Here is a 13273-nt window from a genome sequence, read left to right on the forward strand (position 1 = left end):
GTTATATTACATTTTTTTGTGTGCCTGGGTTTAATTTAAATCGCTGAAACACTGAAACTAAAAACAAACATTCTCTATTGTAAAGTGATTGTGCCAACTTGACACCTGCAACAACATTAGACTGTGATTCAGTGAATGACAGTTGAAATTTTGACATTTGGTGAAAATTCATATAACACATACCATCCATGCATGTTTTGCTCAATTCGATATAATCAAAAATTTATACAAAAAATGTTTTCATTATTTGGTTATTCGTGACACCTTTCGGACGAGCCTACGTGCCGACGTTGCCAACTGCTCGAAACACGACAAACCGCCAAGCGGAGCGTAACTGGTCGCAACTCAAATGGGAAAACTACGATTGAGTCGAAACGAGGAATTATCGTATTACATCCATGGAGGCTCGTGAGGTGGGGAGATTTTACGTCAAGTAACGACTGTGAAATAAAGCCGAAAGTAATAATTGTTTTCTCTGATTGGCACAAGCCGGCAACGCCGCAACGACACATGACTTTGGCGTTTTTAGTTTGATGGTTCAAAAATACACAACAATTTTGACGAGTTTATTTTGATTTCCTTTAAAATGATTCTGGTAAGGGTTAATATTAACGTCACCACGTGATCTTCTGATTTGACTTAAGCGCAGTGTCACGTGACCATTGTAAACTTTAGACAGTTTACATGGCGTCAGCTACAGTGTTGTATTATACAATTGTTTTTACATACCGTATACCTAATAAGAATGTATAATAGCTAATAAAGCAATTTACGGTTTTTAAAACGAATCTAGTTGCATAGTTTTGTTGTGTTTTTGTCAGGCGGATAGTACGGAATAGGTCGGTTTACAAGTGTAACAAAGTTAACTACTTACCAGTGCGTATAAGTAGGAATTTTCTCGATATATGCAAAAAACCAGTGCCAATACAGCAGTTTCGCAGCCATTTTCTTTCGGTTTAGGTGATTTGACTAAATTGAGATCCAAACACGTTATGGTTCAATAGTCACGTGACCTACGTGTAATTTTGCTATCACGGTGTCATGTGATTTCTAGAACTGAAATAAGTGTCAACTTTTAACCGTCTGTCATTTCAGTCAATTGTCATTTGAGTTATTCTAACCTAATATCGGATACCGGTTAGTTTGTTATTGTTTTTGTTGTAAAATTTCCAATAAAAATCGAAAAGTGTTGAGTATTTTGTATCGAATCTCTTCCAGGAGTAGTGTGTGTGTGGACAGCGCTAATTCTCCTAGAACAGGACGGGCGACTGGTAAGTGGTAATTGTTCTGCAGAGAGTTGAACTGGGTGCATCACTTTGATCACTGTTACTCCCCTAAACTGGCCGAATATATGTAAGTACCCCTTAGTGGGAATCTTTCCTTGATGATTTAGAAGCTCTGAGAGTAGCATTTTATAAGTCATCAGTTGAAATATAGAGAGAAAACATTCTAAGATTTTTTCAAAAACATTTTTCATCCTGTACTTAATAAAATAACGAATTCTGAAATGTCAGCTAAACTTGTCTTATTATTAATAAATTGGGAAGGTGTTAGTCTTTTTTCATTTGCGATCAAATTAATTTTAAATTCGTTCTTTATATTAACGCAGGTCGGGGGATGAAAATTACGACCGAGCCAGAACAAACCGGGACGAAATTAAAAAAGCCGACCGCTTTTACAAGTGGCGGCATCCGTCAAAAGTAATTATGAAATATACGAGCGAATAAGGGTTGGCGGAATACATTTTCACAAGGGCAGGCTTAGAGCGGAGCGGTGTAATTTATTAAACAATTCACCCTTAATTAGCGGTATAGGGAAATCAAAAATATTCGAGGAGTTAATCAGCGGGCTCGTTCCAGTTTACATATGTTTTATTATTATTTTATGAGTTTATAAGGGCGTTCGTGATCTAGGGCCGTTAGTTTCAGATGCGTGGCACTTAATAATGACTTTATTTAGGAAGCCGAACCTATTTTCCACGCTACGCGTACCTATAACCTAGGTGGTTTGTTGCTAATACATTCAGTAAACGGGTTATTTAAACCGAATCATGTTGCAAAAAAACGAACGATAAGTTAACAAGGAATTAATGCAACAACGAGTAGATTAGGCAACGTGGCGCTACTGATTATCCCAAATAAATGCACGCGAGTACGCTCTTACCAGAGAATAATTAAAACTCGTCAAAACAACGTCACGCTGTAAAGCGTCAGAACTGTTAAATTTAACGTCTTAAACTGTCATTTAACGTCTCAACTGCCTAATTTAACTCTAAAGAAGTGTTTTCGGTTTGTAAATTGAAAGAATTGTTGCAAAGCTATTGGCGTTTCAAGATAAGAGATACTCCTTCTGGTGATCAGTTTTAAAAATAGTTTCGGGCATTCCAGCTGTCATTTCTCCGTTTGTTTACGTTGATTTTGGTTAAGAATTTAGAACTGTCCTTTCAATTTTTTTGTACTTATTTTACCTAATTTAAGGTTCTTTGGTATAAATATCTCGTTTGCTGTGCATTGGAACCCTCCTAGAACAAAATAAAAAAATGCCAAAATTGCACTTTTGACAAAAATTGCATTCTTACAATTTTTTTTAAAATGTGGCATACAGACCCACTAGCTAAACGTAAACCATAGAAATTTTCGATTGAGTTCAGAAGATTGTAGAAAAATGCCGTCGTTTTGTTTAGTCGTGCGTTGTGGAAATAGAGCAGAAAGGGATAAAGTTCGATTTTTCAAGATTCCCAAAGCGTTGAAGAACCGGGGAGAACAACTAAACGCCTTGTCAAAAGAACGTCGACTTAAATGGTTTGCCGCTTCAAAACGTGGGGATAAGTAAAACCTTCCTTAATAATGCACGAATTTGTGCAAATCACTGTCTCAGGTATCTATTATTATTATTTGTTAGTAGTACAGCATCTAACAAAGTATGGTTAAATAAAATATTGTTTTAATTTTAGTGTATTGTGTCAGTTTTGTTTGGTTTTTTTAGGCGAACCAGCCAAATTGGAAGATAAGGACAATCCTGACTGGGTTCCTTCTGTAAATATGGGATATATTATTACCAAAACCCAAAATGTACAAAGTGTATAGCGGCATGTTCAAGCAGTTAAGCGTTAAACAAAACGTCTCATAATCGTAAGTTTTTGTACAAAAGTTATAATTTATCTGTAATAAGACCTTTATATAGGAAGATGAGCATGAAGGTGAGAGAGCACGTTAGCTATGAACATGGACAGGGAACCCACTGCAGGTCCATCTACAGAAATTTCTGTATCACACTTGGAACAACTTCAACAAATTGATGACAATAGCCAACTGAAAAGTGAACAAAATGCTGTGTATAAATTGTCTATCAGAAGATTTTAATTTTGCAAATCAAAAAATTATACATTGCAAGAAAAACTAAAATCGTCTGGCTTGTCAGAAGAGTCATTTAAAGATAATGATTCAAAAACATTATATTTTACAGGCTTTCCAAAAGCACAGATGATGTTTTTAGTTTTTAACAGTGTCTCTCCCTACATATCAACTAAATGTACTCTGCTTCCTTTTAAACAGTTTATTAAACACCAGGAAATCACAAATAACAATGAAAATCAATACAGCTAAATTCAGTTGTCTGCCCCCCCGGCAATATCGCTGCCGTCGAAAGCCAGTGTCAAAACCAGGTGACTCAAAATGATCTATAGTTTTATTTTAGCCTTCTAGGCTTTCTAGTATAGAGGGCGGTGATTGTGTGCCTCTGTTATAGGCTTAACAACTGTCACTCACGCATTTCCTTCATTCATCTATCAGAAATTACGTCACATATTTTTGAAGATTGGTTAGATTGGAAATATCAGTCAGGTGACAATGATTAAGCGAGTATCAGTGGAGTGGTCCTATATTATCAGTTGTTCACTCTAATAATAAATAATAAGAAAAACCAAATGATGCACTCGAGTAAAAAAAAAACGAAGCGCTAATTTCATTCGAATGGTTTATGTATATACGGGGCGTCCACGTTAGCTACGCGCAATTTAGCTGTCAAACGGCGTTATTAAGATATCCGCGGTTTCGTTCGTTCCCTCTCTTTCTCGCTGTCACTCTTCACGAAACCACCTCAAGAGAAATCGTGGCCGGCGCAAAGTTATTTATTATTTTACGGGGCTTGAAATAATGTGTCAGGTAATAAACACTAGGTATCTCTTTTATTAAAAAAGTCTTAATTTAAGTTTCGGCCGCCCGAGGCGCTGCCCCGACCGCCCGTAATAATTAATATCGGCGGCTTTATATTAGAAAACCGCTCCGATTCGTTCTCTGTGGTTTGCGATTGGTTGTTTTGGTGCGACTACGTTATCATACCAAACCGAAAGGTCACGACGTTTTATGACGTCAAAGTACGCGGCGCTTGTCACTTGAGGTGTGCTGATTATAAAAATAGTCACAGCATAGGAATATAAGTTAAGTTTATATTGGTTTTGACGAATATCATCCTTGAGCACAGTCTGTGTACTGTGGGGTACACAGTGTCAAATAACATCATGGTGGAATGGGTTCGGAATATTACATTAAACGATAACTTTGTATAGCCCAAGCTGTGTCATGTCATGTCACTATAAAATGTTGTTTAAACCAATTGTCTTACAAATCCCTAAAAATTAGAATGTCAAAATGGCTTCCCTGCATTTAAATAGTCAGGAGGACAACCGGAAACGCGGTGGGGGCTATCGAATCTTCCAGAGCACGTTTTCAACCACAAAATAGCGAAACTAACTTAGCTTGCCCAAATTCCACGTCGTTTGGGCAACTGCAGTTTCGTACAGAAAAGTACCACTTTACCACGCCCTGTGGGGAAAATTTTTGTTTTTGCACGTAATTTTGACACTGCTAGATTTCACTTGCCATATCCCATAACAACGACAATGATATTATTATCGTCAAAAAAATATAATTTTCCGCTCATATGTCATAACATTAGTTTTAGATATACGTTATCACGTTATAACCGTAAATAATTAAGGTCCCTGAGCTTCTACCCACTGAGCTAATCATAAACCGAAATTTTGGGTTGGAAAGCAGGTGCACTAGCCAGTCAATAAATTAAGAAATTTAATAATTTTAATCCTTTTTTAATGGCCGGTTTACCTGAATTGAGTTTTTCGGGGTCCCATCAGGGTCCATTTAGACCGACCGATAATTTTTAGATGTTTTTTAATTTGGTCCTTTGTGCAGCTTCCTTTCGGATCGTTATGTCGCGTTGTATGGTAGCCGCGGCGCGTTGGTAGTAAATTTCGGATGACGTCCATTTAAAGATATCCTTTTTCATTCGATCGGATTAAGAAAATTGATTTTTTTACGGCAACTAATCCGCGGTTTTATTTGCTTTTTTTTGTTTTCAATTCAGAGCTTGAATGCTTCGAATATAACTGTAGATTAATTTACGCTGCTATTTAATCTTTCAATATCATTTTATACTTTTTATTGAAATTGAAAACATTTTTAGTTTTGAATCGTGTTATGTAAACCAGTTTTTAATTTGGTTTCAATATTGTTTAACCTCAAAGTCAATTCGCCAATTTTTAGGATAATATCGAGATTGAAATAAAATCATGAAAACACCTAATAAGGTGGAGCAAGGAAATCAAAACTTAATGTCATTGTCCTTAATGTTGTTGTTCTTACTGATAAGGAGAAGGTCAATGTGACAATGGCAAGTTTCCTTATCTTTTTTCTACGCATTTTTGAATTTGAATAAAGTACTGTTAAAAACTGTCAAAAAATGTGTCAAGTTTATTAGAAAATCTCCGAATTATGAGTAATGAACATATTAATTGTTTTTGACAACTAAATTTTATGACTCTTGCACTTATAGCTAATAACTCTAGGTAAATGTATAAGAACATTTTGAATGTGACAGACATTAACTAGAAGGAGGAACAGTAATTATTGCTGTGTAATTATCGACGACATAACAGAAAAACCACATCATATTTGCATAATAGTAATCAAATCCGTGATTGCAAAATAAAGGCGACAGGTTATTAGCAACACTGATTTGCTGAAATCTAAGTCTAAAATAGTTGTGAGTTTTTACGTTCGCATGATCGGTCCATTAACTCTCCGCCCAAGATTCTCAAAGATAATGAAGACATTAAAGTTTTATTGTTCCTTCGCAATCGGCATTCGGCACGGATCGCTTTTTCTTTGGAAATTTCAATTTATGAGTTGTAAACCCGGAGATTTCTTTTGCCTTTCCAACGGTCGTAAATTGTTTAATAAACTTTTACGGCGCGTCCCTAATTGGAAAATATTAATTAAATTTCCCCAGGATAATTCGCCGGAACTGGTAAAAAGACTACGTGAGAATAGTGTTTACTCCATAACTGAACGCCCTCCGCAACTATGGCTGGCTTAATGCCCGAATCAGAGGTTAGTGCCACAAAATTGAAAGCCAAACACCATTCGTTGCAGATGCCCACGTCCACCAACCGACGATTTAATCCACTTAATGCGGTCTTTCTCCTTCGCGTCCGCTGTGGTTCCATCAATCATGGCGCATAGAGAGGTGTAAATTACGCCATCATTAATAAATCAGTCAGAATAATGGCTTAATATAAATAAAAAGGCAGGAACGGAGTTTGGGGTCTGTCAAAACATACGTTTCAATTGGAAACTCCATGGTGTTACGAAACCCTTTTACGCAGGGTGAGTTTAGTTTCTTAAGAAACATTGGCAAGTGGGAAATATTATATATTTATATTATTTTTTAGTTTATATGTTTTATAACATAACTTATATTCCAGTGACATTTTGAATCCATTGACGATGCTCCCAAAATCCGATTCTATTCAACACTCCAGGATGACTACCGCACGGTTTCAAAGACCAAGCAACCACGCCGTACTGCACCCCATCGATCACGTAGGGACCCCCAGAGTCACCCTGTCAAACCACCAATCAACTAACCTTAAATCTGCACCAAAATCAACTTACCGAACACTGACCGTTATCCTGCTCGTTGGTACAAAACCATTGAGTGGCGTTGAATCGTAACATGACACCTTCAACTTCCTGATCGATTTGCGCGGAACAATCCTCGTTTGGCAACACTGTTAACTGGATTTTCTGTAAGGTAGCGCTGGGTTCTTGGGCTACCTCCGGGGAACCCCAACCTGTAAGGGTTCCCACCACTCCTTCTTCGGGTTCCACCCCTTCTGCCGCTAACGTTACAGGTCGTGCGTTGGAGTCGAATGGAATATCCGTTTCGAGCTAGAGGGTGTGGTTAGTAGGAGTGGAGTTAATAGAACACGCCCTCGTACCTCTAAAAGGCCAATATCATTGGTTGCTATGCCTGTGATGAAATTCATACTGAAGGTGGGATGTCTGTATTGTGTTTTAACGTTGATGATGGTGTCTGTAGTCGAACTCTCCGTGTGACAGTCGTACAGTGTTGTTGTCCCGTAGATTACTTGATAACCACCTGACCTGTTATAAACTGGCAATACTGTTTTTGATGTCAAGTTTGATTATTACTTACTCGCCTAGAAAAGTTTCGTCGATACAATGTCCAGAAGTCAAAATCCATTTAGAACCGATAATTGAACCGCCACAAACCAGACATGCATTAGAATCTCTGATTTCCACCTAATTAAGAAATTAAACACCAACTAGGCAATACTGCAATTACTTACCATATAAGGAAACTCTCCTACTTGGGCTTCTTCTCCATTACGGATCTGCAGGTTTGGTGATTTTGCTGAAAATGAGTACAAATGAAAACAATAACAAAAAAAATGAAAAATAATAAATTACCCAAACTGAAAGTAACAAAAAGCAAAATGAGTGGTGCTGTTTTCATTTTGTATTGCCTACTATAACCACCAGCAGACCAGCAGGCTAAACTTGAACTAAAAATTGATTTCAACAAGTTCCAGCGTCATTTTTCAAGATAAAAGTACTTGAAATAGGTCTGATAATATAGATGAGCAAATGTAAAAAAACAGCACTACAATGTTGCCACTTTTATACTCCCATATAAAAAAAATACTAAATAACACCGAAATTGATATACCAAGTGGATACCAACTTCAAAAAATATTCACAATAAGAGTATATGGATTACTGAAGCATACGTATGATGTAATAATTAATACAGGATACAGATCATTTAGCTACAGAGTCCGGTTCTGTATAGAGAAAAAAGCCGCATATAAAAATTAGCCTTTCGAGCAGCCAAACCAAATTGGCCCCCGCTCACTTGTGAGAAATCGACCCTCGCCGGTAATCGTCTTAATGTCAACATCATTTTTCAAATGTCCGCGCTCTTGTTCCGATTTGTCTTGTCCTTGTTCGGCGCTATTACGTGGGGTTTACTTCGGAGGATGAGGAAGTCGAAGTATGAATCAATCAGAAAAAAATCCGACCGGTTTCTCTCGCTTTTCTTTACTCTCCGGATTCGAAAAGTCAGTCAGATTTTAAGAACAGGCATTGGCTAGTTCATTTTTGATCAAAAAAATTATTGAGTTTGGGTTAAAAAAGAGACTGATAAAATTATCTAGCGGAAACGTGTAAAAAATAATTTGATGATTCTGCAACAAAGACTGTCAATGATGAACTGTCAGAAAAAAGTCAATTCAAATGCTGCCCGTGTGGCATGTCAACTTTGAGAGCAGTTTAGGCTTCAGGCATTGTTGTCACTTGTGCAACTTTAAATTTTTGTAATAGAGTGTTAATATTAAAGATGAGTTTGTGTACAAAAATGTGTACACCGACCGGGCCGGAGGAGATGAAACGTCGCACTAACAAGCGATTAACAATAATTTAATAGATCTGCGATTAGCGCACGGGGCCGTACGAACTTATCGCGCTTATTATAATAAACACGTACGTTATTCAGTTTCACACCAGACTTGTCTTGTAAATGTAGGTTTATTATAAAAGGCTAAACAAAATCGTGAAGCCGATACGATCGGGCGCGGCTCTCCGCTAAAGCCCCGCGTCCCAACAGTATTGAAAACCGTTATCGGGACGGCGCATCGGGGCCCTTTTAAAAAGGCCGGTGTTAATTTTAGCCCCTTTATCTCGCAACAAGTGTTTTCGGTCTCGCTGCCTCGGAAATTATAATTAAAATTATTCGAAAGATTTATCTGTGCCCGAAAAAATTGCATGGTAAACACGTTTCGGGATGATTTATGTCCGGTGCTGGCCCTCGCAGCCGTCTGGAATATTTTCTCGCCCTCTAAATTCTACAAATTCACTAATTTGCGGTGCCTTTTGGCAACAACGCTTGTCTGTTGTAAATCAACCGTTACCACTGTCAACGTCAATTTCAACATCCAATAAGGCTGAATTATTATTGGTTTCAATCACCGCCTACTATACTAGAAAGCCTAGAAGGTGCTTGTCAAAAATTTCAATATGGCGGAAATAGTGGTGACAGTTTGCGTCTGTTTGTATTGTGGAAATTGAGTTTTTTGAGGATTAGATGAATTTTTACGGTTTAAAATCAAAACTTGAGGGTATTTGCATTTTTCAAGCCACATTGTAACAGCAATTCAGGAAAAAACCCAACCGTGTCAGTTTTTTACTTTACAAAAAACCGGATCTAACTCAACAGTGGTTGAACACTTTGAAGTGGAATGATTTTACTCCAACACTATACTTAATGGTAAGTACAAGTGCTTTCTAGTACAGTAAACTTATTAGGTACTTGCTACATGCGCAGGTATGTAAGTTACATTTTAAAGCATTCTTTATTGTGAGAGCAACAAAAATAGTTTTGAATGAATGTTCTTGGTAATAACATAAGAACTATTTACCAGTTTTGCTTACCTGGTTTCAAGGATTTACAGATTTTCTCATACTGAACAGTGTTTAAGCTAGTTTGCTGTGTGTTGTACTTTCCAGGACAAATGTTCTAACCAATTTGTTTAGGCGGGACTTTATTGAGTATAAAAAAGCTCTATCTATACATATCTGGATCAGAAATGAACCCTTTTTTGATTTTTCACTTATAACTTGCAATCATCTACACGAAACAATAAAAAAAAACATATTTTTTACTGCATCTGCATACGTTTGTGTATAAAATGAAAAATTATTTCGCTAACGCGTGTATTTCAATGCATTTGTACAATTTTGAGTTCTTACTGTACGTACTTTAAATTACATTTGCAAAGTTGCCACAAGTTTTCTATACCACTTTGTACAGGGTGTCCCACTAAGCCGTGCACGCGACTGTTCCTCGGAAACTATACGTAGTATGGCTACAAGATTTTTTTTATTAGCAAATGTAGCCAAGAAAAAATTCTGAAAATCATTTTCAGCTTTCTAAATCCACCGCTAGGGGGCGTTTTGATACCACTAAAATGAAAAATGTCCAAAAACTCTGAAAATTTAAACGGACAGGTATAGTAAAAATCTCATAAAAGTAATCTCCTGTTGAGAAGAATTTTCCTATTTAACTTTTGTTCCTATCTCTTCAAATAAAGTGGAGGGAGTAGTCCAAAGTCTACTTTGAAAGAAATGAAATATCTCGAAAACGGCTAATCGTACTTTGTTTTTGCGGCATTTTAAAGAGCATTTTCTGTCCTGTAGAGTGTCCCAAAACAAACAATGTTTCATTTAGTAGTATCTTAGATATCTCGAAAAAATCAAATGCAATGATACCTATAGCTATTCCATAAGCAATCAGATTATCTATCGTTGTGGGACAACTGCGTTACTCTATCTCTTTTGTAACACGAGATATTATTGAAAAATCGTAAATAGCCTTTTTACAGTTATAAACATTACATTATTAATCAATTTAGAATATTATATGTTTCATAGGGTTTGGTTAATGGTTATAATGGCATTTTGATTCAGACAACAAAACCAAAATTTAATTATCTGACTGATAATCTGATTGCTTATGGAATAAGTACTAGGAAGCTATTGCATTTGATTTTTTCGAGATATGACAATTTTTGTAAAAACGCCCTCTATCGAAAAGACCGAAAACTAAATGAACATTGTTTTGGGACACTCTACAGGACAGAAAATGCTTTTTAAAATTCCGCAAAAACAAAGTTTCCACGATCAGCCGTTTTTGAGATATTTAATTTGTTTTCAAAGCAAACTTTGGACTACTTCCACCACTTTAGAGTGGTTCAGAATTTTACCTTTTTCTATCATTCTGTCACGTTCAATACTAAGTCAACTTAACTGGGTTTAAAGTACGATGGTGCAAATGGGGATAAATCGCATCTCTCAGCACTCAAACATTCTCAATAAATTAATATATGACATTGCAAAATCCAATTTAAAAATTAATAATAATTAAACAAAAGTAAATTGTACTTTGTACAGTAATCCTCATTTCGCTTACGCTTTAAAGGCTTTAGCCGGATATAACCGCGACCAAAAACCCAAACAAAATCATCTCGGGGTAATTCAAACTGATGGTTTGGCCGTTAAAGCTGCCTATGCTCCGGTAATATTTCACAGCACATTAACCTGTCATAGCGTCTAATAACATAATATAATAACCTAATCTTCGCCTCGGTTTTGGTTCGAGGCGACCAAAGCGGTTCCTCTTTTTGTTCCCTTTGTGTTTCGTGGTCCGTAATAGCGTGCAGTGGGAACTATTTTAATTATCTCTTTTGGTTCCTCCAGCTCTCGCAGTTAATAGATTAAGACGTTTCGGGGGGGTTTTCGCTTTCGACCCGTCCCGAAACGAGAATAATTACAAATTCAGAAACAAGTAGCTCGTCACCGTTTTGATGAGTAATTAATTTTTTTCCAACTCGAAAAAAAATTAATTCTCCGCTCAAACTTACCAGTCACCGTCTTAATTAAGAGACGCCTGATGCTGTTGGATGTGTTTAATTACGTCACAAAAACCGATATACATAAATTTTTGGACACGTAAACGTAACAACCACCCGTTGGGTAATCGCGTGTTTGCGTTAATTCAATTTTCCGCCCGGTACTTATTTTTTAAACGTTAATAACAAATAAACAATGCTTATAAGCTCTTTTGTTATGATTTTCCTTTTTTTCTTAAAAACCGGATCAAAGTACTTATTTGGTGCGTAGATTGTATACGTCTGTATATCATAATCTTTACTTTCTTATTATTAAATTAGAAATTTAACCATTTTGTTATAGTAGTTTGCTGTACTAAGTAACCATGTTAAAATCCTCATCAACAATAAAAATTCAACCATACGACAAGCTTAAATTCAGGTTAAAATAAATTTTATTATCCTTATGACTACCCTGCGGATAGATGTGACAACGCAGGATTTACGAACATATTTTCTAATGATAACATTTCTTAACAAAATTTTTGTTTCAGAGGTCTAGGAGATAGTTGCTCTCCCTGTAGGTATTATTAATACGGAATCTGAGGATCGTTTGACTGTGACTAATCGATGTTTGAAATAGTACAATGTCAACCGCATTTTTGTACGAGATAATAAATTGTACATTTTCCACTAAATTAGTTAAGACATCGTCTCGTGCCGAGCCTTTAAACTGATGTGCAAAAAAAGCGAAAAACAAGTATACGACTTACATCGAAACATCCATACCGATCGTGTACCTGTTTAATCACGAAACAAAATCCGCCACAAGCAGACCAATATTTCAAATCACGCGTTCACCCACTAGTAAATTGGTGAAACGTCCTCCCTTGGTCGGAGCTCGCGGGGGGCTCGCGGAGCACCAGGTGGTAACCTCGGTGTGATTTACATCGTCCGAGTGTCGACCCCCCGGGGACCCTCCGGCTTTTTCGGTCGGACACACCTGAAGACGATTTTATTAGAGGCCTACAAACAATTCGGACCGGATTAGCATAAATATGTATGTGTGGCGAGGGGTGTTCTCGATACCAGCTCCACGTATATCGATGATAATTGATAAATCGTCGACATTCCGCTGAATCGATCACTTTCACTCGAACCGGATTTGTATTAAAAGGTATTCGGTGAGTCGTGGAACTTTTCAACAATCGCAAATATACGAAAGGAAGGAAATGACAAACAGTCTTCTCCACAATACTTTATTATGACCTTAGATGGCAAGGTCTGCTCAACAAGTTTCGGTCACATAAATGACCATCTTCAGGAGCTACAAGAATAACCTACTTTTCTCAAATCAGTCGACCAATGTGACTACTGTCTTTTTACAAGGGGAGAGACAGAGAGACCCATGTTATGACGAAATAGTGAAATTAACAAAGTTAAATAGGTGAACAAAGCTCATTATGGAGAAAAAATAACTATAGCACATTAAATCAAAAAATTAATTTT

At 36.8% G+C, this 13273-nt stretch overlaps 1 protein-coding gene and 1 long non-coding RNA gene across 3 annotated transcripts; one reads left to right on the top strand and one right to left on the bottom strand.

Moving 5' to 3' along the window:
- On the top strand, positions 1–3479 carry LOC145740142 (uncharacterized). Of its 2 annotated transcripts, XR_014181352.1 has the most exons (4): positions 1–1271; positions 2734–2877; positions 2986–3131; positions 3184–3479. It is a non-coding gene; the product is annotated as an uncharacterized LOC145740142 (long non-coding RNA). The 2 variants fall into 2 exon arrangements; XR_014181348.1 differs by lacking the exon at positions 1–1271 and having other exon boundaries at positions 2196–2877.
- Positions 3480–6712: 3233 nt separating this feature from the next.
- Positions 6713–7885, bottom strand: LOC145740093 (chymotrypsin-1-like). The gene is made up of 6 exons (XM_081995446.1): positions 7791–7885; positions 7670–7734; positions 7516–7622; positions 7298–7463; positions 6972–7247; positions 6713–6920 (listed from the first exon to the last, which is right to left on the bottom strand). Exons 1-6 carry the CDS (start codon positions 7834–7836, stop codon positions 6771–6773), a joined length of 810 nt encoding a protein of 269 aa, XP_081851572.1. The 5' UTR covers positions 7837–7885; the 3' UTR covers positions 6713–6770.
- Positions 7886–13273: the final 5388 nt, after the last annotated feature.

This window comes from Ips typographus, linkage group LG1 (genome assembly GCF_016097725.1).
Source record: "Ips typographus isolate SLU linkage group LG1, UJ_Ityp_2.0, whole genome shotgun sequence".
NCBI lineage: Eukaryota > Metazoa > Arthropoda > Insecta > Coleoptera > Curculionidae > Ips > Ips typographus.

Bases quoted from the DNA above. Each gene is read 5' to 3' on its own strand.
- LOC145740093 (XM_081995446.1), bottom strand. From the start codon at position 7,836: ATGAAAACAGCACCACTCATTTTGCTTTTTGTTACTTTCAGTTTGG. The intron at 7,735-7,790 runs GTAATTTATTAT...ACTCATTTTCAG, and splicing joins TTTTGTTACTTTCAGTTTGG to CAAAATCACCAAACCTGCAG. The intron at 7,248-7,297 runs GTACGAGGGCGT...CACACCCTCTAG, and splicing joins ATGATATTGGCCTTTTAGAG to CTCGAAACGGATATTCCATT.